At 52.7% G+C, this 25,990-nt stretch overlaps 1 protein-coding gene across 4 annotated transcripts in view; it reads left to right on the top strand.

The window, feature by feature from the left end:
• IQSEC3 (IQ motif and Sec7 domain ArfGEF 3) overlaps window positions 1-25,990 on the top strand; it is a 102,505-nt gene that overhangs the window by 66,121 nt on the left and 10,394 nt on the right. For all 4 annotated transcript variants that reach the window (XM_034645543.1, XM_034645546.1, XM_034645544.1 and 1 more), the window contains exons 4-9: window positions 872-1,998; window positions 4,075-4,236; window positions 18,609-18,731; window positions 19,136-19,302; window positions 24,120-24,259; window positions 25,397-25,522. In XM_034645543.1, the coding sequence (XP_034501434.1) occupies window positions 872-1,998; window positions 4,075-4,236; window positions 18,609-18,731; window positions 19,136-19,302; window positions 24,120-24,259; window positions 25,397-25,522 (1,845 nt within the window). The remainder of the gene's footprint in view (window positions 1-871; window positions 1,999-4,074; window positions 4,237-18,608; window positions 18,732-19,135; window positions 19,303-24,119; window positions 24,260-25,396; window positions 25,523-25,990) is intronic.

Genomic DNA, 25,990 nt, shown 5'->3' with positions numbered 1-25,990 from the left:
TGAACAGGGCCAGCAGCAATTTTTTTTAAGCATTTCTGTTTAATTTTTAATTTGTTTTTATTTTAAATGTACACACAAGTAAAAAGAATAGTGTGGTAAACTTCCAGATAACCACCACCCAGTTCCAACAATTTTTGTTAATATTGTTTCATCTAACAGTCCCAGTTTTTTTTTTAATGATTTTTTATTATATTGTGTTAGTCACCATACAGTACATCCCCGGATTCCGATGTAAAGTTCGATGCTCCATTATTTGCGTATAACACCCAGTGCACCATGCAATACGTGCCCTCCTTACTACCCATCACCAGTCTATCCCATTCCCCCACCCTCCTCCCCTCTGAGGCCCTCAGTTTGTTTCTCATAGTCCATAGTCTCTCACGCTTCATTCCCCCTTCTGATTACCCCCCCTTTCTTTATCCCTTTCTTCCCCTACCGATCATCCTAGTTCTTATGTTCCATAGATGAGAGAAACCATATGATAATTGTCTTTCTCTGCTTGACAGTCCCAGTTTTTTGATGGAGTATTTTAATACAAACTAAAGATACCGTGTATTTCGCCTGTAAGCACTTCCATACAGATCTCTGATATGAATGTTTTAACATAACCATTGCAGCAGCAGTATCTGATCTGACTACCCAATGCGCCCCCTGCCCCCTGCCCCCCGGAAATCGCCGACTCCCGGAAGCCAGTCCGACATCCTACACCTCTAGGAGTCTTGATAAGGATGTAGTCCCTCAGGCCGTGACATGCTAGAGTTTCAGACTTTGGCCCCTCAGGACCCCCCACTGTGCCCTCCTGGGCCCCGCCAAAGCTTAGCCGGTGACCCCCAGGCCTCACTGCGTTCTTGCTCCTCTGTTCTTGTCGCAGATTGAAATGCTAGAACACAAGTACGGGGGCCACCTCGTGTCCCGGCGCGCCGCTTGCACCATCCAAACCGCCTTCCGCCAGTACCAGCTCAGCAAGAATTTTGAGAAGATCCGCAATTCGCTCCTGGAGAGCCGCCTGCCTCGGCGGATCTCCCTGCGCAAAGTGCGGGCGCCCACAGCCGAGAGCCTGGCGGCCGAGAAGGCCCTCATGGAGGGCTACGGCCTCATGGGGCTGCCGCTGGTGCGCTCGCCCTCCCTGCCGCCCACCTTCGCGGGCACTCTCACCGAGCTGGAGGACTCCTTCACCGAGCAGGTGCAGTCCCTGGCCAAGTCCATCGACGACGCCCTCAGCACCTGGAGCCTCAAGACCATGTGCTCCCTGCAGGAGAGCGGCGCTTACCAGCTCCACCAGGCCCTGCACGCGGGCGCGGGGCCACCGATCCTGGAGGCCGAGATGCGGGAGCTCGACAGCGCCCGCCCCGCGCCTGGGGAAGAGGCCGCCGAGGCCGCCGGCCTGCCCCAGGGCCACAGCAGCACCCTCATGATGGCCTTCCGGGACGTCACCGTGCAGATCGCCAACCAGAACATCTCTGTCTCCTCCGCCACGGCTCTGTCGGTGGCCAACTGTCTGGGCTCGCAGACCACCCAGGCCCCGGCGGAGCCCGCGGCGGGCAAAGCCGAGCAGGCCGAGGCCCCGGGGCAGGAGGCCGAGGCGGCCGCAACCACGGGGCAGGGGGACGCTCCTGCGGAAAACACGGGCGCAGAGGCCGGAGCCAGCGGAGCCCTGAGCGCCCACCCGCCTGGGGCTGCGGAGGCGGTGGTGGAGAGGGCCGCGGGGGCGGAGGCAGAGGCGGAGACGGCGGAGTCGGAGACAGGGGAGGTGGGGAAAGGGACCGAGGCCGAGGCCGGCGACAACTCGGAGCCACCGAGCAGCAGCAGCACGTCCACCAAGTCGGCCAAGTCGGGCTCGGAAGTGTCGGCCTCAGCCTCCAAGGAGGCCCTGCAGGCCATGATCCTGAGCCTGCCGCGCTACCACTGTGAGAACCCGGCCAGCTGCAAGTCGCCCACGCTCTCCACCGACACTCTGCGCAAACGGCTCTACCGCATCGGCCTCAACCTTTTCAACATGTGAGTGAGCGAGCCATGGCTCTGGAGCTCCGGAGTCCTGGGAAGACTTTGGGCGGCGGGGGAGGGGGTGGGGGGCGCTACAATGACAGGGGAGCAGGGTGCCAGGTAATTTCGCCACATCATCCCAGAGCCCTCCCAGGTGACATAGGTGCCACACCCGCTCCTTGAGATGCTGTGTAGGGATGCACTTCTTATTTTTAATTGTTACAAATTTATGGTCAAGGTTAAGGACAAAACAACACATCAAGCCCATGCTTTCACCACTATTACTGCTTAAGATGAAGCTAGGGCTTGAAAAGCCACAGAATTGAAAAGAAAATGTGGTATTAAGCAAATAACAGTACAGGTCGTATGAGGATTGAGCAGAAATCATTCAGGTAGGGCACGAAGTTAGGGAAACAGCATCATTCATGGGGATGACGTCAAGGAAAGAGAGCAAGGGGGAAAATGAGGAAAGGCAAGGGAGGGCCTGGGTGGGGGAGAGAGAAGAGACGTGGCATTAGGAATCCAGGTGAGAGGGCGCCTGGGTAGCGCAGTCGTTAAGCATCTGCCTTCGGCTCAGGGCGTGATCCCGGAGTTCCGGGATCGAGCCCCACATCAGGCTCCTCTGCTAGGAGTCTGCTTCTTCCTCTCCCGCTCCCCTGCTGTGTTCCCTCTCTCGCTGGCTGTCTCTCTGTCACATAAATAAATAAAATCTTTAAAAAAAAAAAAAAGGAATCCAGGTGAGAGGCAGGAGAGGGACAGGGATAAAAGGGGGAGACAGGGAAGCAGAGGTGGCTCAGAAAGAGGGCAGGACAATGAAAGCGGAAAGACAAACAAGTGCTGGAGTTCAGCGAGTCTCCAGCCAGAGCCCCAGCCAGAGCTGTCCTTACAACTAGAATGCAGAGAGCGGGGGGCCAGCAGTGTACGCACGCCCCTCCCGTGGAAATCTCATCTCCACCCTCCTTTCACCCCTTCCTTCAGAGCCCCGAGCCAGGAAATTGAACATCTCTCCCACCCACGTGTCCGCTCATTTATTCACTCAACTGTTACTTATTGAGAGCCAGGCAGGTGGACCACGAAGATGAGTACGGCACATCCCCCAGTCCCGAGAAGCTTATGTTCCAGGGGGGAATAGCTACCATTCGTGGCTCACCTTACATAAAACACCTGCAAACTTCCTAACAGCATCTAGAGATGGCCTTATTATGCCATCTTACAGAGAAGAAGCAGGCTCACACAAGTAAGGCGAGTTGCACACTCACACTCACACAGATACTAGGATCCCTCAGGACAGTGGTTCTCAAACTCTTTGTAGCAAAGGACCAGTTTGGGTTTTTACCCAATAGGTTGTGGGCTGATACTTTTGTGAAATGCAATAAAAATGAATTGGTAGAAAAACAATCACATGCTTGGTTATCCTGAAAATGTCAAAGTGCTATAAGAGGTTCTAAATGCTTGCCCTCTATTTCTGTACTTAGCTTCTCCTGAACCAGTAAGATACGGTTCAGGGAACAGCATGGATTTGCAGGCCACACCGTGAGCACATTTGCCTACAGACGCAGCACCGGCACCCACACATAGAGACTCAAGCCTGAGAAAGTAAATGGTGGAGAGCAGGAATCCCGTCCACTATGGACAGTGTGGTAGGAGAGCTCACCCAGCTCCCCAGTCTCACCCTCCCTCCCGACTCCAGGGTGGGTACCGTGTATGGACATCAGAATACAGACAGGGAGGAAGGGCCTTCGTGGCAGGCCTCAGGGCCCTCAGGGAAGACAGAAGGAAACCTCTCTGCCTGCTCTGGAATTCACTCTGTTTGGCCAGACCTCTCCCAACTCCTTCCCTCCCCATGCTCTCTTCACTCCTGTGTGTGTGTTGGGGTGGGGGGTGCTCAGGAGGACGAGGCTCCTGGGAGAAGCACTTGGGATGGAGAGCCCGTCTGCAGTGGAAGGAATCCTGGCATTTTGGAGACATTCTTCCCAGAAACCTCCAGGCACTTCTGTGGGTTCCATGGGCTGGAAGAAAGGGAGGAAAGAAGTCATGGATAGCCTCGGCTCACTCTCTACTCCTTCTCCCCGCCTCGCCTCCCACCCCTAGAAACCCAGACAAAGGCATCCAGTTCCTGATCTCTCGAGGCTTCATCCCTGACACCCCCATTGGAGTGGCCCACTTCCTGCTCCAGCGCAAGGGCCTCAGCCGGCAGATGATCGGGGAGTTCCTGGGCAACAGCAAGAAGCAGTTCAACCGCGATGTGCTGGAGTAAGTGCCCCCTCCCCACCCAGCGCCCGTGGTCCCATAGGACATAGGGGAGGGAGCAGGACCCCTGAAGTCTTGGCGTATCACTGTAGCTTGACCAGCCTCTCTTTCCCCCTCCTAAGTCCTGCAGAGATTTACTGCGTGTGCTCTGGGCAGGGTCCCATTGAAGCCACCAGGGGTATAGAAATGGTCAAAGGAGACAAAAAGGCCCCGCTCCTTGCTTCTATCTGGGGCAAGAGAGTGAGCCTGGAAAAGAAGAGGACAATGTCTGTCCTGGGGCCATCTCTGCCTGGTGAACAGGCCCTCAGCCCACCCTCTTGCTGCCATCTGCCCTGCCCCCAAGCCCCCACAGGCTGGCTTGCACCCCACATGGGCTCAGTTTCATATTGGTGGACGCAAACATGAGAAAAAAGGAGTTAGACTGAGGTTTTTAGAGCAAGAAAACACTGTGATTCCATAAAGATACGTTTGCCACCAAGATCAACAGATGGGGTATGATGAGGGGCCTGCCTTCGCCAGCGCTCAGCTCTGTTTGTGTGGAGACGTGGGCAGGTGAGAGCCTCTTCACACTCGCCACCCTCGAGCTGCGGGGCGTGGGGTGGCCTCCTTGGGGCCTTGGAGCCACCTCTCCCCTGGCAGAGAGAGGGTGAGGCCCCAGGAAGTCAGCTCCAGAACCCCTTCTTGAAGGTCACCACGCCTCTCTCCCCACTTTCTCCTTGGGAAGTCAGCAGAAGTGTTTCTCTGGGGTTCTGAGAGAACCTCTCTCTGTCATACTTGCTCTTGGAGCAGCAAGGGCCTGCTGTAGGGGGATGGGGGCTCCTGCTCAAGGGTCTGGGAGCATGGGAGTCACGTGGCCTGACCAGGCAAGTTCGTCACTGTGCCTGGAGCAGGAGCGCAGAGACCTGGCCTCTGTTTATGCAGCAGTCTTGGTGCTGTGTCTTTGGACAAGTCCCTGCTCTCGGGGCCTGTGCTTCTGTCCTGTGGACCGGAGGGGCTGAATTATGAGGGATAGACCAGTGGTCCTCTGGAATCCCTGTCACGTTCCTAAATTCACTCAGTCTAACTGAGTTCAATCAGAAGAGCAGGGGCTTGGACGCATCTGAGGGACCTTGAAATCCCAGGATGCCCCTTAGTTGACAGAACCCAGCTCCCCGCTTTTGGAAGATCAGACCCCCTCCCCCACTGGTGCTTAAGATGCCCTGAGTGCCTCCCAGAGGAAAGTGAACTGATAAGTGTGCTTCTTTCCCCCTCCTTTATTCTCCTTCTCCCTGGGGCTCCCCTTTCTCCTCCACACCACCCCTGCTGGGTAGGGTGCCCTGAGGAAATGATAGAAGGAGGAGAAAGATAAGTTTTCTCCGTCTCCTTCCTCACCCGATTTCCCTCCATCTGGCTTGTCTCGCAGGCCTTTTCATCTGCTTTTGTCCCCATTCTGTTCCTCTGTTTCCATGGGAGGGTGGGTGGGGGTGCCGTGCCTCATCACTTCCCTCTCCCCAGCTCCGCGTGCCCCTGGGGGACCCCGCTTTGTCTCTCTGCTCTGGGGGCAGCAGTGCCTGCCTCACTCACAGGCCCTGATGGACTGTCTCTTCTGCCCTCTGCAGTCCCCCTGTGTCCTGGCCCTGAAATGCTGACCTGATAGGCCCACAGTGACCGGGCGCGCGGGGAACATGCGGTTTCCAGCCAGCCCTGGTGGTGCCGGTGCCGCCGAGCAGCACAGTGAAACTAACTGCCATCTCCCTGGGAGACTGAGTGTGTGGGCTGGAGACAGGCCAGCGCTGCAGCCTGTGGGGAGGGGCGCTGGCTGGGGACACGCTGGCAGCCGAGGCGGGGATCAGGCTAGGGATGAGGGGGAAGTGTGGTGACAAGAGAGAGCTGTGCCTGAGAGGGCCCGTCCTGAACCCTGGCTCTGCTCCTCTTGCACTGGGAGGCCTCCTCTGGGCCTCAGTTTCCTCACCTGGAAAGCTTGAGGGTCAGGCTGTGCGATCTCCAAGGTCTCTGCAACTCCCGTGAACCTATCATCTTACCCATTCCTCAGGGTCTTTGTAGCACCCTGGGATGGTGCAGAATCGTTTGCCCTAAACCTCAAGGCCATGCTTTGTCATGCCACCAGGGCATCCCAGAGCAGCCTGCCGGCTCCAGACCAGTGAGCTCACCATTCCTTCCACGAACATGGACTGCCTGCTCTGGATCAGGAATGGGGCTGAGCTGGGCATCCCAGTGAATGCAGGATGGGGGCAGGGAGAAGTAGGTGTGGGCTCGTGGCTGGGGGTGGGGGGGACTTATAGACCCAAGTGTCAATGGGAGAGATGAGCTGAGGAGTGTGGAAAGGGAGAGAAGGGGCCAAGGAACCTCCTGCAGGCCTTGCCACGTCAGGAGAGTGGAGTGCAGAGCTGAGCCCCCATCTACCCCAGTGGGTGCCTCGGTCCCTTGTGGTTTATTCTGAGGCTATGCAGGCCCTGGGCACCAAGGCCTGGGCACATCCAGCCTCTGCACGTAACAGCTCCACAGAAATGAGCCCTCTTCACCCAAGTCCGCGTTGCTGCCTGCCTGGCTTGTCTCCTGCGAGGTGCCAGCAGGAGATGGAGAGCACGGAAGGAGCAGGCATTCACAGGGGAGCCAGACGCTGGGGCTTGGCGGGGGGGTGGTGTTCCCTGCCACTCACGCCAGCTATCCTGCAACCTCCCAGCATCTGCTGCCTCTTCCTTACGCCCACCAGAGAAAACACACAATAACAAAGTCGCCGGTGCCATTTTGCCCAGGCCGAAAAGGCTTCATTGGGATTCTGCACAGCTTCCCTGCCCCCGCCTGGTGACATTCAGCATGTCGCGTCCGTTCTGTACAAAGCTGCTTGCTGAATAAAAGGACATAAATCACCCATCCCCTTGGAGACTGAGACAGCCCCAGCTACGGCACTCTCCAAGATGCGGCCAGGCAGGAAGGAGAGAGGGTGGAAGCCTCTAGGAGGGGATGGGGCGGGACCCCCACCATGACCACCCATGGGCCTGTGGAGAAAAGGAAGAGAGAAGGGGCCAAGCAGAACCCACATCAGCTGCTGGCCTACTTCTGAGCACCATAGATGCCATGGGATCGCCTCCCGAACCTGGCCTTTGGTGCTCTGGAAAGCTGATCTCTTCGTCCCTTAGTGCCCTGATTCCATAGCAGTTACATTCCAAGAAGGAAAGTATTTAATCAGGGTGTATCAAATAATAACAGAAGGCATCCTGAGCTCAAAAGGCCACGTCCATTCCACTGTTTACCTGGGAAGGGTTTGGTTTTTATAAAGGAGAAACCAGCCTGTTTCCTCACTTGTCAAATGGGGACAATAGTACCCACGTCATACAAATCAAAAATTTTAAATGCATGTAAACTGCTTACACAGTGACTGACGCTTAGTCAGTTCTTTACAAATATTAGCTATTTCTAATATTATCTTTCTCACTTGAAAGCACAGGACATTAGACGTCCTGTGGGGGTCTAATCCCCCAGTGGGGAATCCGTCAGACACCTCAGGTCTGGTATGAGACCAGGTCCACTCCCCAGACAGCAAGAACTTGCTGGAGCTTGCTGGGGAAGGGAGGGGAGCTCATTTGGGGACCATCTTGCACTCTGAGGAAATCCTCTCTGGTGCTAAGGAGAGAAGGGCGGTGGCGGCCTGGCTGGAGGAGCCAGGCATCAGCGGGGGTTAGGATCCTTGGGCGCTGGAAGCTTTTCCCTCTCAGTTTTCACATGGCTGGGAAATTTGGCTCTGCTCTATTTCCCTTCTGAAATGTTCTCCTTAGCAGTTTGAAGGCCGGCGGATGGGGAAACGTTCCATGCTGGGTGTGAGCAGGCTTTTTTCTGGCCTGGATGATCTTTTCCGAGGAGAATCATATACGTGGGGAGGGCATGGGTATCTGTCGTTTCCATGGACAGGCACGGAGGGCACCTTTTGGGTTGAGTTTCCAGAAGAGTTTCCTGCGTGTTCCTTCTCTCGCTGTGTCTACTCCATTTTTTGTTCAGTATTAAGAGTTTGACATTTTAGTCAGATTGCATTATTTCATTTCCTTGGAAATGTGTTGGCCAGAGTGTAACAAATTTGTTCTTCTTAGGGGACATTCAGAAATGAAAACAGATTTCCTGTCCAACTCAACAGGCTGGGAGGCATTAGCCTTTCATGGCTAGGAAGAAATTATTTGAGAATGTCCTGCCTGTTGTGCTGTGTGTAACCTCAGAACAGTTACTTTATTTCTGGGGAATTCCATCAGGAAGGAGAGAGCAGGCTGGGGCCCACACAGATCCTTCTAGGTCTGGAGGAGGGTGGAAAGAGGCCCAGCGCAGGCAGGGATAGACTCTGTGCTTATTTCCACTGCTTTGAAAACCTGACACGGCCACCAGCCAGTGGGATAGAAGGAGAGGGTCTCTTCTTTTTTTCTTTTAAATTAAATTAAATTTAATTTAATTTAAATTCAGTTAATTAACATATAGCGTATTATTAGTTTCAGAGGTAGAGTTCAGTGATTCATCAGTTGCATGTAACACCCAGTGCTCATTTCATTACGTGCTTTCCTTAATGCCCATCACCCAGTCACCCCATCCTCCTACCCACCTCCCCTCCAGCAACCCTCAGTTTGTTTCCTATAGTTAAGAGTCTTTTATGGTTTGTCTCCCTTCTGATTTCATCTTGTTTTATTTTTTCCTCCCTTCCTCAATGATCCTCCATTTTGTTTCTTAAATTCCACATGAGTAAAATCATATGATAATTCTTTTTCTCTGATTGACTTGTTTTGCTTATCATAAAACCCTCTAGTTCCATCCATGTCATTGCAAATGACAAGACTTCATTTTTGATGGCTGAGTAATATTCCATTGTGTGTGTGTGTGTGTGTGTGTGTGTGTGTGTGTGTGTGTGTATACCACATTTTCTTTTTCCGTTCATCTGTCGATGGACATCTGAGCTCTTTCCTTAGTTTGGCTATTGTGGACATTGCTGCTATAAACATTGGGGTGCAGGTGCCCCTTTGGATCAGTATGTTTGTATCTTTTGGGTAAATACCTAGTAGTGCAATTGCTGGGTCAGAGGGTAGCTCTATTTTTAACTTCTTGAGGAAGCTCCATACAGTTTTTCAGAGCGGCTGCACCAGCTTGCATTCCCACCAAGTGTAAGAGGGCTCCCCTTTCTCCACATCCTCGCCAACATCTGTCATTTCCTAACTTGTTAATGTGAGCCATCTGACCGTTGAGAGGTGGTATATCATTGTGGTTTTGATTTCTATTTCCCTGATGTCAATGATGTTGAGCATTTTTCATGTGTCTGTTGGCCATTTGGATGTCTTCTTTGGGGAAATGTCTGTTCATGTCTTTTGCCCATTTCTTGATTGGATTACTTTTCTTTGGGTTTTGAGTTTGATAAGTTCTTTATAGATTTTGGATACTAGCCCTTTATCTGATAGGTCATTTGCAAATATCTTCTTCTATTCTGTCGGTTGTCTTTTGATTTTGTTGACTGTTTCCTTTGCTGTGCCAAAGCTTTTTACCTTGATGAAGTCCCAGTAGTTCATTTTTGCCCTTGCTTTGCTTGTCTTTGGCAATGTATCTAGCAAGATGTTGCTGTGACTGAGGTCACAGATATTACTGCCCGTGTTCTCAAGGATTTTGATGGATTCCTATCTCACATTTAGGTCTTTCACCCATTTTGAGTCTATTTTTGTGTATGTTGTAAGGAAATGGTCCAGTTTCATTTTTCTGCATGTGACTGTCCAATTTTCCCAACACTATTTGTTGAAGAGACTTTTTTTCCATTGGATATTCTTTCCTGCTTTGTCGAAGATTAGTTGACCACAGAGTTGAGGGTTCATTTCTGGGCTCTCTATTCTGTTCCATTGAGCCTTGTGTCTGTTTTTGTGCCAGGACCATGCTGTCTTGATGATTACAGCTTTGTAATATAGCTTGAAGTCTGGCTTTGTATGCCCCCAGAGTTGGCTTTCTTTTTCAACATTCCTTTGGCTATTCGGGGTCTTTTCTGGTTCCATAAATTTTAGGATTATTTGTTCCAGCTCTGTGGAAGCGGGTCTCTTTTAAAAATGAAGTCTTTAAGTTTATGGCCTTGACCCCTCACATCTCCAGTGCCCTTTCCCCTGACCCCCCTACCACCACCATCACACACATACACACACCTTGACAGGCAAGAGATTTTCCTTAATAATAAACAATCATGAGTGTTTCAGACCCTCTTGCTCCTGTGTGTAGAGATCTGTGGACCTTAAGTGTGGGGTGAACAAGTCCAGAGTTGAGACTCCCTTTGGCTTGGTCACATTAGCATATAAATTGGACTTTCACACAAAGACCAGCACCCAGTCCCTTCTTTTATAACTCGGGCCCTAGCTCTGGAGGACTTTCTCAATCCCTGTGTGGTACTTGGCTGTGGCTTTGAAGTGGGATATCTAGGGAGTAGGATTCTAGGGAAGGGGGTTCCTGGGAGTTACATCCCCCTGGGGTTTGTAGAAGGGCCAGCTGTGAGTGAGCAGGCTGTGAGACATAACAGCGACAACTCACATATATCAAGCATTCTCTGTGTGTCAACAGGCACTGTGCCAAGACCCATACATGCAAAATCTCATTCCATCTTCGCAGTAGCTCTGTGAGGTGAGTGCTATTAATCTGTGCCAAATGAAGGAACTGAGGAGCAGAGAGGGTAGGTAGCTTGCCCACAGTCATAGAGCTAATCAAGGGCTGAGATCTGAAGGGAGGCAGAATGGTTCTACAACCTGAGCCCATAACCCAGCACCATCCAAATGAAGTGTGATCCAAATGCCTTGTCGTTTTCATCAGACCCCAGTTGTGAAATGTGGTGCTCGAAGACCCCTGACACGGCCTGCTTGTGCAGCCCTCTCATTTCACGCAGGCAGGAAGTGAGGCCTAGAGAGAAGAAATGACTAGTCCCTTGGCCAGTGGCAAACTGAACGAAATCAGGTACTCTTCCGTCCCTAGACCCACCTTTGTTTGCTCTGCTCATCGGAGAAGAAAGCGAAACTGAGAAATTGATTCATACATCTCAAGAGGTCTGACCTAGATCCAGTTCCTCTCTCCCCGATAGATGGATATTTTAAAAAGTTAATGGACAAACATCAAGAGGTGTAATTTCAGGCAGAGTTAACTGTTGATGATGGAAAGGGTCTTAATACCTATGCTAGAAGGAACTTCAGATTCACTTATTCACTAGGTATGTCAGCTCAGACTTGGTCTCCAGGTACATAATGAAAACCATCATCTATGAAGCTTTGTTATATAGCTTTACATACATCGTCTGTTTTAAAACTCAGAACCACCTGCCCACTAGATGGTGTAGGGGTCGGCTCCATTCTATAGGTGGAAAAAGTGAGGCATGGAGAGTCTAGGTGACCTGAACTGAAAGGCTCAATGATGGAAACAAGATTCAGCCTCGAGGGTGTCTGACACCAAAGGCCTGACTTCTCATTCTGCCCATTCTTAATACCCTGGAACAGTGGTTCTCCAAGTGTTGTCCCCAGAACAGCAGCAGCAGCATCACCTGGGAAGTTGTTAGCGATATCAATCCTCAGACTCCACCCCAGACCCACTGAGTCAGAGCTCTGGGGGCAGCAATGGTGGGTTCACAAGCCAGCCAGGTGTTTCAGATGCACACTCAAGTTTGAGAACCCCTGGCAAGCGGGGATCCTGCCAGGCCCACTGAAGGGAGAGTCACCCCAGGCATCCACACTAACTTCGAATTCTTTTGGGTAATTTATACTTTGTTCTTTTGGTTCCTGAGTCCTCAAGGTATGACCGGCAGCCATCCCTTCCGAGGCCCTCCCAGACGAGATTGTCTTTGTCCCTGTGTCATCACCAGGAACACTGGCAGGTCCTCTTGCGTCAGCTTCCCTCTGCTCTATTTTCTGAGCCATGTCGCACTTTTCCAGAAGCCTTGACCTTTGTTGGGCATGTTATGAGTTCTGCCTAACAAAAATAACTCTCTGGCGGATGGGGATATTTTTAATTGAATTGTATGAGCCAAGAACTGCAGAAATAAAACCAAGGTTCCTACATCCCGTGGCAGTGGGCGGTTTCATTTTCCATCCTAATCCTGGAGACTGGGCTTAGTCCCCACCTAGAGCACAGGGGGGGCCCCCCCTGCTGTCTGCGGCGCTGCCCTCGCACCTCTTCTGAGCCTCACCTTCCAGATCTTTCCTGTCTCTTTGGCCAATTAAAAATCCCTGCTGCTATCATTACCTATTTTCAGCTCCCAGTCAGTTCCTTTGTCTGCCAGACGCTGTCTTGCTATCGTAAAAGAAAAAAAAAGGTGAGATGGCGAAATTCATTTTGATCACAGTCGTGTACGACGCTTCATTTCCCTGCAACACGAACTGCTTCCACACACAGATCAGTATTAACAAACAATTTTATTCAGGGTTATACCTGTTTATACAGATGCAGGGAACATCTGTGCTTATGCTTCCCCAGCCCCTGTGAGGAGCTTACGCAGGAGAGAGAGGGAGGGAGGCCTGAGCAGAAGCTACACCTCTCGTGATTCACTCACTCGAGGATCAGCGGCCCCCCCGTGGGCAGGTGCAGACAGGCTCCGCTGGAAGCAGTTTAATGGGCACCAGTTTGCCGGGGTTCTCATCACTCACTCGCCTGCGTGTGCGGCTGAGGGAAGTGGGGAGCCTGTGCATGCCACAATGCCTCACTGCCTGCGGTCTGGCATCCACGGCGCTGTTTCCTAGGAAGCTCTGTCCCGTCTCGGGGACAGTTCCAGATGATCTTGGCAAAGCAGGCCCAGCAATCCTGAGCCACTGGGCAGAGCTCCCAGAGGCTCAGGCCACTGGGCTCCCTCCCTAGCTGAGCACATGCTCCGGGTCCCATTCATTCGCCCAGCTGGTCTCTCACTCACGCATTCATTCATCCCAGAAACGGTTATTGAATTCATATACGCTCCAGGCATGCAGAGAGTAACAGAACTGCCTCTGCCGGAAGGAGCGCAGAGCCGGGTGGGAAGACAGGCAGGTAAATGTTATGGCACAGGGGACAACTGCAGCGGTAGACAGAGGTGTGTCTGGGAGGGAGGCCGTGGCAGCCCAGGAGGACTCCTGGAGAGACGGATAGCTCACCAGCGACCTTGAGGTTGGGGTTGGGAGGCAGGAAGAAAGAACAGCATGTGCGAAAGTGTCAGGCTTGAGAGCCAGACTGCAGGAGGGGGAGCCAGGTTGTAGAAGGGGCGGGAGAAGCTGGGAGGCTAGCATGGCCTTGCTTGCTCGGCCCAGAAACTTGGGCTTCAGGCTAGGGAGGTGGGAAGCCTTGGAAAAAATAGAAGCAGAGGAGTGAGTGACAGGACCAAATGGGTGTCCTAGAAGCATTGTTCTGGAACATGACTTGGAGGCAGGGAGGCTGGGTAGGAGGCCATCGCAGTCACAGTCCTGGGGAGAAATGCGAGAAACACCGGAGCAGGGACCGCGGGAGGGAGAAGTAGGCGGGGCCCAGAGGCGTGGCCAGGCAGGCGGGGTGGGGGGGCGGATCCAGGGAACAGCCTCCAGAGCCGCTGAGAATTCAGAACACTCAATCTTTGCATATGAGTATGTGTGTGCTTCAAGCTCTCTAGGGTAATTTGTGAAATTATACCAAATAAACGTGTATATTTTCAGTTTGGGAAGGGAGATGCTGGGGTCGGTGACATTTCAGCTGAAGAATCCCTCAAACTAGGTATTGTCAAATACTTAGAACAAGTTGAAGTATTAAATACCCGCTGAGACATGACGTGTGTGTAGGCTGACCTCCCTGCAAGAGAGGCTAGCACGAGCTGGGGTCTTGTGAGTGTGCCCAGGCCGGCTCTGACTGCCGTTCAGACCGGAGCCCCAGATGGATTCAACAGCCAGAACTCAGAAGTGTGCTGGTCAACTTTCAATCAAACGCAGAGTTGATGGTTCACTTGCCCCCTCTGGACTCAGCAACATGGTCTTCTATTAACAATACAGATCAACCAAAAAGGAAATTAACTAGTTAATGATGAATAATAAAATGAAACGGGTGAATTTGTAGTAAGAGATACACACACTTCTGAGTCGTGGCAGGGGGCATTCAGAGTCACAGCGATGGGTGAGCCCACCTTGACACAGCTTGTGAAGACACAAGGCCCACTGGTGTTGGACCCCTGTTGGAGTGGAGAGAGCCCTGCCGGGGGAAGGGGCCTCACAAGAGCAGGAAGCATGTGGCAAGTCCTTTTGTGTCTCAGTTTGCCTCCTGCAAAACGGGGAGATTACACCCCAAACAAGACCACCCAGAAACGTGTGATGTTTTTGACCTTAAAGATGATCAAAGAGGAGAGACAGCCCTGGGGTGGAGGCGGAGGGATGGATTTGGAAAACTGTCAGACAATCCACTCCCCACAAGGATTCTGCGGTGGCAAAGAAGGATGGGGAGGGGGCGATTTTATGCACTGGTAGACCCAGCGAAATAAGCAAAGCTGTGGGAAAGAGTGAGAGAAGAGGAGAGGGAAAGGAGGTCGTGGTGCAGGTTGAGCTGGCACTTTGGGAGAGAATACAGCATCACGCCGGGTGGAGGGGCAAGGGTTTGGGTGATAGCAGGATGGCCGAGGCCCCTGAGGTGAGGGTCCGCTGGGGCAGGCTTGTCAGGAGAGAACACAGCCTCAGCCCAGCCAGCTGCCCCGGGGGGCACAGGCCTCACCAGAAAGGCACACGGTGGTTCCCTGGGGTGAGGGAGAGGAAGCAGCCCATCATCGCCAGCTGTATTCCAAAGCCAGTCAGGAATGATGCTGTGGTCTCCTTTTGACTGTGGACCCTCTCTGCTTCTGGGTCCTTCTCAGAGAGTGGGGGCAGTCCTGAGAGGTCACTTGGGCCAGTTCCCAGCTCTCCAGAGAGGAAGGCATTCGTCTTCTCCGGGACAGTAATGCCCCACCACCACCCAATCCTGCTTCTTCCCTTCCATCTGGGGGTTTGGCAAAACACATTGAGATTTCTTCCTCCCGGATCTGAGAGCCCCAGGACACCATCAGCCCATCAAACACTGATGCCCCACGGTGGCAGTTGCAGGGAGTAAGGTGGAAAATAAGTGCGTGAGTGCGTGTGCATGCGTGTGTGTGTGTGGAGGGGACACTGCATCTGTCTCCACCTCCTCCCATCCCTCCCTCACCACTCCCCCCGCAAAAGCAGCCCCTGACAGACTGACAGGGGCATGCGTGCTCCCGGGAGCTGCTGCCTGATGGCCCATGAGTTGCTGGATTCACAGTTTTCCAGAAGCCTCCACATGGGCTGGACCCCGTCCGTGCCTAGCACTCAGCTCAGCCATTGGTTTTCAGGTTTTAAGAATCGCCTGGACAGCTTGCAAAAAAAAAATGCTGATTGCCAGGCCTCGCCCCCACATATTCTAGTAGGTCGATTTGGGATGGGGCTCAGGCCCCTGCGTTTTACCAAGCCATATCACAACTCTTACAAGGGGCGCTCGAAGACGTGGGGTGTAGACTCCCCATCCCGCAGCCCAGGCGACCTCCCCACAAAATCCTTCCTGCCCCCCGCCCCCCGCATGCCCTGTGACCATCTACTCCGCACTCCCCAGTCTGTGGGCTAGCATTTCCACCTGGCTGAGTCTCAGGCTCTGGGCTCATTACTGGAGCTTTCAGCCGCAGCCCCAAGCGAGCCAGTGAGCGGGCTGCAGGTCACCTGAGTGAAGGCCTGGAAACTAGGCCATTGTGCTTGGCCGAGCAGATCTCACTTTCTTCCAGCTGCTCCACTGCCCCCCCCCATGGTGCCCAGGGCCTCAGGCACCCACCCCCTCAGAGCACTGGGGCAGAAGGCACAGCACAGAGGCTCTGGGAGCGAGACTGCTGGGGGACGCAGGGGCCCTGTAGCAGTGGGATGGACAGACTGATGGGGCAAGTCCTGGACAGCAGCTGGACGCCTGGTCGGGGCACCAGGGGCCAGCCTGGGGTCCTCCAGGTTTGGCCAGCCTGGGGCCCACCACCCTCCCCCGTGGCCTTGACGTGTCAGGTGGGGGCGGGGATGAGCCCTTCTGCTCCACACCCAGGCCACCCCAGTCCAGTCCGTGGTGTTCTCCTCCACCTCCATGTCCTGTCCTTTTCCACCTCTCTCGCCTCTCTTTCCTCTCTTTGTCTTTCTGTCTCTTTCTTTCCCTGTTTCTCCCCCGTCTATCTCTTGTTCTGTCTCCGTCTCTCCCCCGTTTTGTGGGTCTTTCTCTCTTCCCCTGTTCACCTCCCTGCCTCTATTTTTCTGTCTCTCTTGCCTTCTCTTTCTGTCCTTGTCCTCTCTGTCTTTCTCATCTGACTCTATCCTCTGTGTCTCTCACTGTCTCCATGTCTGTCCTCTCCCTGTCCCTGCCTCCCTAGCTCCAGCAGCGCCTGGTCCCCTCACTGCAGTACTGCACAGGTTCACTCCTCCGACCGGCCTCACTGTCTGGCCCAGTCATGCACAATTCATAACTCCTGACGGGACTGGGCTAGGGGACACGTGGATGTGGGCCCCACGATGCTGCTCCCAGGCTTACCTGCCAGCTGGGGAAGGCCTAGGGAGGAGGTGACACGCTGCTGGGAAATCAGAGCGGCCTCTCCCCAGGCTATCCCCGGGGGCTGCTACTACCAGTTGTCATCATTGGGCCACATTCTTGCCTCAGCACCCCCCCACCCCCCGGCGTTGCCGTCTCACTCACTATCCAGGCAGACCAGCCTGATAGAAGGCTGTGTTTGACCAAGCCGCGGATGGGAGACAGCCATCTCCCGTGTCCCTCTGAGCTGAGGCGGGCTCCCAGCCTCCCCTTCCTAGAAGTCTCAGTGATGCCCTCTCCTCCCTGTTCCCCCTGAAAGGAGTGGGGGAGGGAGAGCCCACAGGCCACAGGACCTGACCACGGCTGTGCGGGGGTCTCCCCGTGCTTTCGCCTAAACATCCACACCAGAGCCAGGGTTGTGTCTGGATCTCTGAGTCTCTGGGCTGGGGACACTGCACAGGAGGCAGCCTCGGGGAGGGAATGGGTCCTGTCCTGGGCTGGTCCCTCCGCGCACGCAGTTACTGAGCAAATGTTCCCTGAGTCCCCCAGTGTGCTGGGCACTGAGCCGCATGGTGGGCTCGAGCCTGGAGCTCCCCTCGCCTTTTTGGGAGGCAGGCAGCCCAGGCCTCTGCTGCCCAGGGTTGTGACCCCGTGGCAGCGTCAGCAGGGGCTGTGGAGGCAGAAGGCTGCTCCTGCAGCAGGCCCTATGAGGCTGGACCAGGAGAGAGGAGACTGGACAACAGCATGGGTGCAGAAGGGGGGGAAATCAGCTGGGAGAGCCTGTCGGCACATGTGAGATTCTGCACTTCTCAGCCACTCAGGTCTGCTGCTTGGCCAGCCTGGGTTCCTGCCCACGGCTCATGCCCTAGCAAGAGGGCACCCCCGAGGAGGGTGAGGCAAGCATGAGGTAGGGGCTGGGAGGGGCCTGGCCCCAGAACCCATGGAAAAAAGGGGTCCCTTGAGCAGGTCGGGCCAGAGGAACGACATTGCCTCGTGGGGGTGACCAGAACACATGCCCCCCCAACCTCCCCCCACGCACTGCAGGGGGACACTGAGATGCATACTCTCCAGGGCTAGAGGTGACATTTCAGAGGTAGAAGGGCCCTTGGGGAGCAGGATTCTGGATCCTTCTCAGAGAAAGAAACTGAGGCTCTAAAAGATGAGTCTTGAGCGCAAGTCACAAAAAATGCTGTGGTAGGACCAGGCTCAGAGTCTAGCCGTGTTTGTCACGGGGTCCCCTCCCACATGAAGCTGATTTGTCATTTACTCTTCAGGGCCACAGCTTCCCCAAGAGCTCGTGGCTCCTTGGTGCAAGGGAGCTTAGGATGAGCCTGCTCCTCTCCCATCCTGCCTCCGGCGGAACCCAGGGCTGGTGTCAGAGGAAGTTTCAGTCACCTGGAAGCCCAAGTGGGAACGAGAAACTAGGGAGACAGACAGGCTCCTAGCAAGACCAGAAGAGTGTATCATTCTCATTCCTATGTCAAACCTCTGTCTGACTTTGAGACCCTCTGCGGCTGAGAGGAAAGGACCTGGATGTGGAAGTGGAAGACCAGCCACCTTCTGGCTGTGCAGCCCTGGGCAGCCCCCCTGGCCTCTCTGGGCCTCAGGTTCTTAGCTGTGCAGTGGAGATGCAGCCAGCCGTCAGCCTCATGGGGCTATTGTGTTAGGGGAAGGACGGTGAGGGAGGGTCCTCTGGTGTTATTCAAGGGAGAGCCCCCGGGGGAGATTTGGTCTAGGAGGCCTGAGTCAGTCCCCTCCTGGTTGGTCACAGGGACCCAAGTCCCTCCCCCACTTTGAGCCCTATCCCTCCCCTGCCTCGGGCTAAGGGAGGCTCAGGGGCCAACCTCTCCTCAAAACCCCTCTTCCCCCGCCCCCAGCTGCGTGGTGGACGAGATGGACTTCTCCAGCATGGAGCTGGACGAGGCCCTGCGGAAGTTCCAGGCTCACATCCGCGTGCAGGGGGAGGCCCAGAAGGTGGAGCGGCTCATAGAGGCCTTCAGGTAGGGCCCCCTTCTGTAGCCCCCCTCCCCTCACCCAGCCCTCAGAACACACACCTGGAGCACGGGGGACCAGAGATGCTGGGAGGGCAGTCCGGGGCTGGGGAGAAGTCCTCCTGGTGGGGCAGCAGGGGTGGTGGACTGGGTGGAAAGGAGGGAAGGAAATAAAAGGGACAGGAGCCCTCGAGCTCACTAAGCTGGAGCAGCACCAGGCAATCCAAGTGGACGAAAGGCTTCTCACTCATCGCGCATCCGTGCAAGGTGAGGGCTCCACGGGTGTGTGACACCTGCCCTGTCCCCTCAGCGGGGAAAAGGACCAGGCTACAGGGCAGACAGCCCCCGGTCTCTGGAGCTTGGGGAGGGGGAGAGGGCCTCACTCGGCACCCCACTCCGTGTCCCCACCACAGCCAGCGCTACTGCATGTGCAACCCCGAGGTGGTGCAACAATTCCACAACCCCGACACCATCTTCATCCTCGCCTTTGCCATCATCCTCCTCAACACCGACATGTACAGCCCCAACATCAAGCCTGACCGCAAGATGATGCTGGAGGACTTCATCCGAAACCTGCGAGGTGAGGAGGCAGGGGAGGAGGGGCCAGGCCACAGCTCAGGCCTCCTGCTGTTCAGCGTTAATTCTGTGAGCCTGAGCAATTGTAGATGTCGCCCCGGCAGCCAAGGGCACAGGACGCTGCTGTCTGGTCCTGGTCATGCACAGCAGTGTGGGAAAGCTGCTTGCGTGCCAAGCATCTGGGGAGTTTCCAGGAGCCCTTGCCACTGCCCTAGACCCTGGGCAGTACCCCTTGCCCTCCATGGAACGTCCTCCATGGGTTGACCTCTAGGCGCGGGCACCACGGCTGGTGGCAAGGTGTACCAGCCCTTCCTGCCACATGATGTATGAAGGCATTTAGGTCTCGGGTCCATTTATGTTGGCCTTGCAGATAACGTCATGGCTCCCACCAGCCGAGTCCTTTCCTAAATGACACAGTGCAGCCCCTGGCAGGGGTCAGAACCAAGCTGGCAGGGTGGGATGTGTGCTCACCTGGGTGGTTTTCTTTTCTAGCATTTAAGAAATCAAAGCTATACACGCACGTAATTTAATGAAGTCAAATAATTCCACAAGGCTTGCAACAAAAATGTTCATCCCTGCCCCTATCACCAGTCTCCTTCCTCAGACGCAGCCGCTCTCAACTTTGTTTTGCTGTTTATTGTGTTTCTTCTACAGCGCTAAACAACGTGCTGCTTTTCTCACGCCTTTTTTCTAATTAGTGTAAAAGCCAGTTATAAGGTGTATCAACCTGAGAGCTTGATGATGCTTCATGTACACGTGCGCGACCCCAGCCAGCTCTCGGTCTAGACCATCTCCCGGGCCCCAGGACCTCGTGTCAGGTCCCGTCCTATTCGGGACCCCGCCCGAGGGCCAGCTCTTCTGACCCGCCATCCCTGCTGACAAGTTGTGCCCGTTCTTGAACCTCACGTAGGCGGGATTAAATAGTACACACACTTTGGTTTCTTTTATACGCTGCGACCTGTTCATTTTTAAAATTTAAGTATTATTAACTCCTGTCTTAATCCGTTCAGGTTGCTGTAAAAACATACTACAGACTGGGTAGCTTATAAACAACACACATTTATTTTACACAGTTCTGCCGTCTAGGCAGCCCAAGGTCAAGGCCCTGGCAGCGTTGGTGTCTGGTGAGAGCCCATTTCCTGCTTCTGGCTGGGCCCTTCTGGCTATGTGCTCACATGGCGGAAGGGGTGGGGAGCTCTTTGGTTGTTAATATACATACATATATATATAAATAAATATGTAAAATATATATTTATATATATTATATATATGTAATATATAAATATAAATAAAACACTAATCCCACTCATGAGAACTCTATCTTTATGACTTAGACACGTTCTACAGGCCCCACCTCCTCATACCATCCGTTTTGGGGGTTAGGATTTCAGCACATGCATGGGGGAGGGGACACACACATTCAGACCACAGCGATTTCGCATTGTAGAGGATAAGGATTAGCTCTCTTTCATCCACCTTCCCCAGCCCACCCCTGGTAGAATGACACCATGTTTATGTTATTAAGACATAACCACGGTCCAAAGCTGAGTCTTGAATTATATCATGAGATATACTCTAGCTCTGCTCCAGTCCGGACGGGGTCCCCTCCCCCATCATCTGGGGGCCCTCTTCGCTCCCTATATCCGAGATTTCATGGCTTGCTCATTCTTAGTTCACTTCCGTAGAAAAGGTACACTCGTGGCAAACTTTCTGAGAACCTGTGTATCTGAATATAGCATTTTCTACCCTCACTCTTGATCTGGAGTTTGGCTGAGAAGAGAATTCCATATTGGAACAGGGAACTCAGAATTCTGAAGGCGTCTTTTAACAGGTGGTGGTTCTCTGCCGTTCCAATTCCTCACCTTTTGCATATTATTGTTTCTCTCTCTCGCTCTGAAAATTTACCGGCTCTTCTCTTTGTCCTTTGTGTTCTAAATTTTCATGATGCTCCACCTCGTTCTGGTTCTTTTCTGTTAATTGAAGTATAACTGACATCCTGTTAGTTTCAGGTGTACAACAGAGTGATTTTTTACACTAGGAAGCGATCCCCACGATATGTCTAGTTACCATCTGTCACCATATAAAGTTACTGCAATGTTATTGACTCTTTTTTCTATGCTGTAAATTACATCCCCATGATTTAATTTATTTTGTAACTGGAAGTTTGTACCTCCTCATCCCCTTCACCTATTTTGCCCACCCCCAACCCACCTCCCCTCCAGCAACCAACAGTTTGTTCTCTGCATTTATGGGTCTGTTTCTATTTTTTGTTTTGTCCATTCATCTGTTTTGTATTTGGAGTCCACATAAAAGTGAAATCTTATGGTGTTTTTCTTTCTCTTTCTGACTTATTTCACTTAGCCCAGTACCCTCTAGGTCCACCGATGCTGTCGTAAATGGCAAGATTTCATTTTCTTTTATGGCTAATGTTCCATTTTATATATATGTCATATCTTCTTCATCCATTCATCTTTCACTTCTTCCACATTTTGGCTGTTGTAAGTAATGGTCGGTCAGTGGACATGGGGGTGCAGATATCTTTTCAAACTGGCAAGTTTCTCTATGGTTTTTTTATCTCTTGTGCTAGCAGTACCTTGATCCTTCAGTCTAGAAACATATCTTCCGATTGTGGGAAGTTTTCTTAAATATTGTATCTGATCATCTCCGCCCTTCATTTTCTCTGTACTTTCTGGAACTCTTATTATTCAGATGTTAGATCTCCTAGTTTGATCTTCTAATTTTTACAGCTTTCTATTTGCCATCTTTGTCTTCTTGTTGGACTTTCTTAAAGATGTCTTGCAAGTTTCCTAATATTTTCATTTCTGCTGTCATATTTTTCATTTTCAAGAACCTTTTTTTCTTGAAATGTTCCCCTCTTTTGTAGCATTTTAGTGTTATGTTGTAGATGTGGTATCTTCTTACATATCTCTGATGGTATTTATTTATTTCAGTTTCTCCCTGCTTGTCTCTATTTCTTCTGGCTTCCTTTTTCTGCTTCCCCATATTTCTTTCTCTTTTGTGTTATAGACTTTCTATATATAAATATATATGATGAAACTTGGTTGTTCTCTCATATTTAAGAGTAAGCTAAAAGGCTGATTAAAAACCGTGAGTATGGGTGGGAGGTGCTGACCAGTGGGCTTTCTCATAGAGTGATTTAGTTGAGCTGTTTCACTGAGGGATCCCTACTACAGCATCTTTGGATTTTTCTCTTCTGTCTGTTGATTGCCCAGAAGAGAAAAGTACGATCTATTGCCCAGAGGGTGTAAGTCTGGCTGCCAACGTTCTAAGATCATCTGGGTCAATAGGACTGAGAGGATCTCTTAATACATAGACATCAACTCCATGCCTCAGTTTTCAGCAGACTCCCAACTTTGGCTGGGCTTGGGGTCCCCCACCCCAGATTTCCCAGCTCACCTCTTCCAGAGGACTAACCTTCAGCCTGCTGCTGGAGTGGAAGAAGGGACAGGGAGATCCAAATGCTTTTTAGATTGATGTTCAACCTATTTTCCTGTGTCCAGCCTGATGTTACATCCACTTTCGGGGATTCCTGTTGCCACCCATTCCAGAGCCTTTGGTGGTTCTGTGGTGTGTTGAGTGGCTTGTAACCTCTCTGCTGGCTTCAGGTTCCAGTCTCTCAAGTTTGCCAATCCATCCGCTCATTTGTCCCCTTCCCAGGTCACATGGTGCCATTGTTTCTTCTCTGCTTTCTTTAAAAAACTCCCTTTGACCAGAATATTGAGGAGGAGCAGAGGTGTGTGACCTGCCATCTTCAGCTGGGAGCCTCTATGTCCTGGTCCCTGCTCTTTCTTGCCCCCAGCCTGATGTCTTTTAGGCCCCCAGGGGTGCTGCATGGTTAATATGCCTGACTTGAGCAACCAAGATCAGAGGTGGAAGAAACAGGGTTGATACAAAGAGTTGCTCATAGAAGATATAATGTCCTCTCACCAGTTAGGAAATCGCCTTTGAGGACACTTGCCAAAGTTGCTTTATTTTCCATTTTTCTCTCTTATAAGAGAAGCATATAGCTACTAAAAAAAAAGATTTAGAAAAAGTAGAAAGAAGAAATTTTTTATTGCCTCTCTTTCTACCTCCCAGAGAAATTTGTTTCCTTGTTGGTCAATTTCCTGATAGTATTTTTTGTCACCAGAGTGTTACGACTATGAAGTAGGAGAAGGGAGTAAGGTCTGCTTACCTGCATTGCCACAGGGGGCTGTCCGTCTCCTCTTCATCTAATGTCTAACCAGCACCCCCTCCCTGCCACGCTCCCAGTGAGGGAAAAATCTTGTCATACATTCAGCAACTAATCATTGAGCACCATGCTTCCTCATGGAGAGGTGCAGAGGGTCTAAGAGGGAGGAGATCCAAGAGAGAACAAGATGGAACATCAGCTTTCAAGAGACTCTCATGGGGTGGGGGGGGGTAGGGAGTGAGCAGGGGAGGGTAGACAAATACATAGAGGACAAGAGAACTACAGAAGCAAGTCACTGAGCAGGAACATGGAGGCTGTATTTGGGGATGAGGAAAGAGGTGGGGGGGAGTGGAGGTTCTGATTATGGAACAGCAGGAGATGAGGCTGTGAATGTGTGTTGGGGCCATATTATAGTAGTTCTGGTGCCTGGCTAAGGAGTCTGTCCTTAATTCAATAGGTATGGGGAGCCAGTCATTGAAGGTGTTGGAACAGGGACAGGGCAAAATCAAGGCCACCCTTGAGGAGCCTCAGTCTGGTGGGGGCTTCCCTTCTCTGTCTCCAGGCCTCTAACACCTGCCTCCCTCCTTCCCCCACATCCCTGGCCTCCCCTTCCCACTCCATGCTGGTAGGTGTGGATGATGGTGCCGACATCCCCAGGGAACTGGTGGTAGGCATCTACGAAAGGATACAGCAAAAGGAGCTCAAGTCCAATGAGGACCATGTCACGTATGTCACCAAGGTGGAGAAGTCCATCGTGGGCATGAAGACAGTAAGTCCCCACCACAGAACAGCACTCACCTCATGGGGGTCACTTCCTCTTCCATGGCTGCCAAGTCCCCACCTTGCACCTCCTTTTGTCTCCCATGTGACATCTCCTCCCATTCTCCTCCTTCCCTTTCAGAAACACTTATCCATTATTTGCTCACTTCATAGTGATTGAGTCCTCACTATGTGCCATCCACCACACGCTCTGTTTCCCCTTGCCTCTTTCCTCGTGGCTACCAGCCACCACAACAGGAGAGCCCGAAGTGAGGTGTCGGGGAAGACTGCCCAGTGGTCTAGGGTTGAAGTATCGGGATGGTCAGATGGGGAGACTAAGGATGGGCTGGATACTGGGCTTTCCTGGATGGTCCTACTGAATAGAAGACAGGAAAGAGGCTAAAGAGCCTTCTAGACTGTGGTGGTCCCAACCATTGGGCCGCCCTTCAGTTGTGACCTATGCCGCAGGCTGGATGGTCCAAGTTGGCAATGACGCTCTGTAGTTCACTACTCATACGTCAGCAGAGGCTCTTCATGCCATAAATATAAAGGATGTAGGGTGGGGTCTGGTATTTGTTTCCAGTTTCTCCTCCCTAAATTGCTGACCCAAGAAGCAGCGTGGGCTCTGCACTGGGCTCCTCTGTGCGGGGATGACCCTTTTCTGTCCAGAGCCTTGATTGCTGAGGTCTTTTTTTTTTTTTTTAAGATTTTATTTATTTATTTGTCAGAGAGAGAGAGCACAAGCAGAGGGAGCAGGAGAGGGAGAAGCAGGCTTCCCACGGAGCTGGGAGCCCGATGCGGGACTCCATCCCAGGACCCACCCCAGGATCATGACCAGAGCCGAAGGCAGACGCTTAACTGACTGAGCCCCCGGGCGCCCTGCTTGCCGAGGTCTCAGCATCTGTCTGGTCTGCAGTACATTGTTCTACACACAGCAGACCTGAGGCATCCCCCCCATCCCCTCCCTCTGCCACACTTGCATTTGGGTGTGCAGGAGAGAAAGGGACAGAGGTGCCACCCTGCAGGCCACAGCCTGGGTCGTGGTTGCAGGGTGGGGGGGCCTCCAGTTCTTGGAGGGAAAGGGGTTGGCGGCAGCCATATTTGAACAATCCGGAAGCTCTTTTCGACTGCCATGCCCCCGCTCCAGGTGCTGTCGGTACCCCACCGCCGCCTGGTCTGCTGCAGCCGGCTCTTCGAGGTGACGGATGTGAACAAGCTGCAGAAACAGGCCGCACATCAGAGGGAGGTGTTCCTCTTCAACGACCTGCTGGTGGTGAGTGGACTGGCCAGGCCGGGGCCACCTGCTGCCATGCTCGGCCTTAGCCCTGACCCTGGAGAGGGGCGGCGAGGGCCTCAGAGACCTCCTTCAGAATTCTATAGTTATTTACCTCTTTCCATGGCACTCTCACATCATGGGGGGGCGGGATTGCAGATATGATCATTTCTACTTCCTAAGTTACGAAGCTGAGGCTCAGAGGAACTAAATGATTTGTTTACGGTTCCACGGTCACGATGGGAATGAACTGGATCCCAGACCATGTGCCTCTCCCACGTTACGGAAAACTTGGGGCAGGAAGAGGATGGGGTGTGCTTCACGCCCCACAGCCAGGGAGGGACAGTGAGCCCGAGTGGGGCGTGTGCTGTCCTGGGACTGTGTGCACGTGTGTGTGTGTGCACGTGTGTTGTGTGAGCAAGTGTGTGGCAGGGTTTGGGGGTACTCGCTCTTTGCACTTTGGAATAG

Source organism: Ailuropoda melanoleuca, chromosome 16 (assembly GCF_002007445.2).
Source record: "Ailuropoda melanoleuca isolate Jingjing chromosome 16, ASM200744v2, whole genome shotgun sequence".
Lineage (NCBI taxonomy): Eukaryota > Metazoa > Chordata > Mammalia > Carnivora > Ursidae > Ailuropoda > Ailuropoda melanoleuca.
Note: the sequence above shows the minus strand (reverse complement) of the source record. Positions and strands in the feature narration are given on the sequence as shown.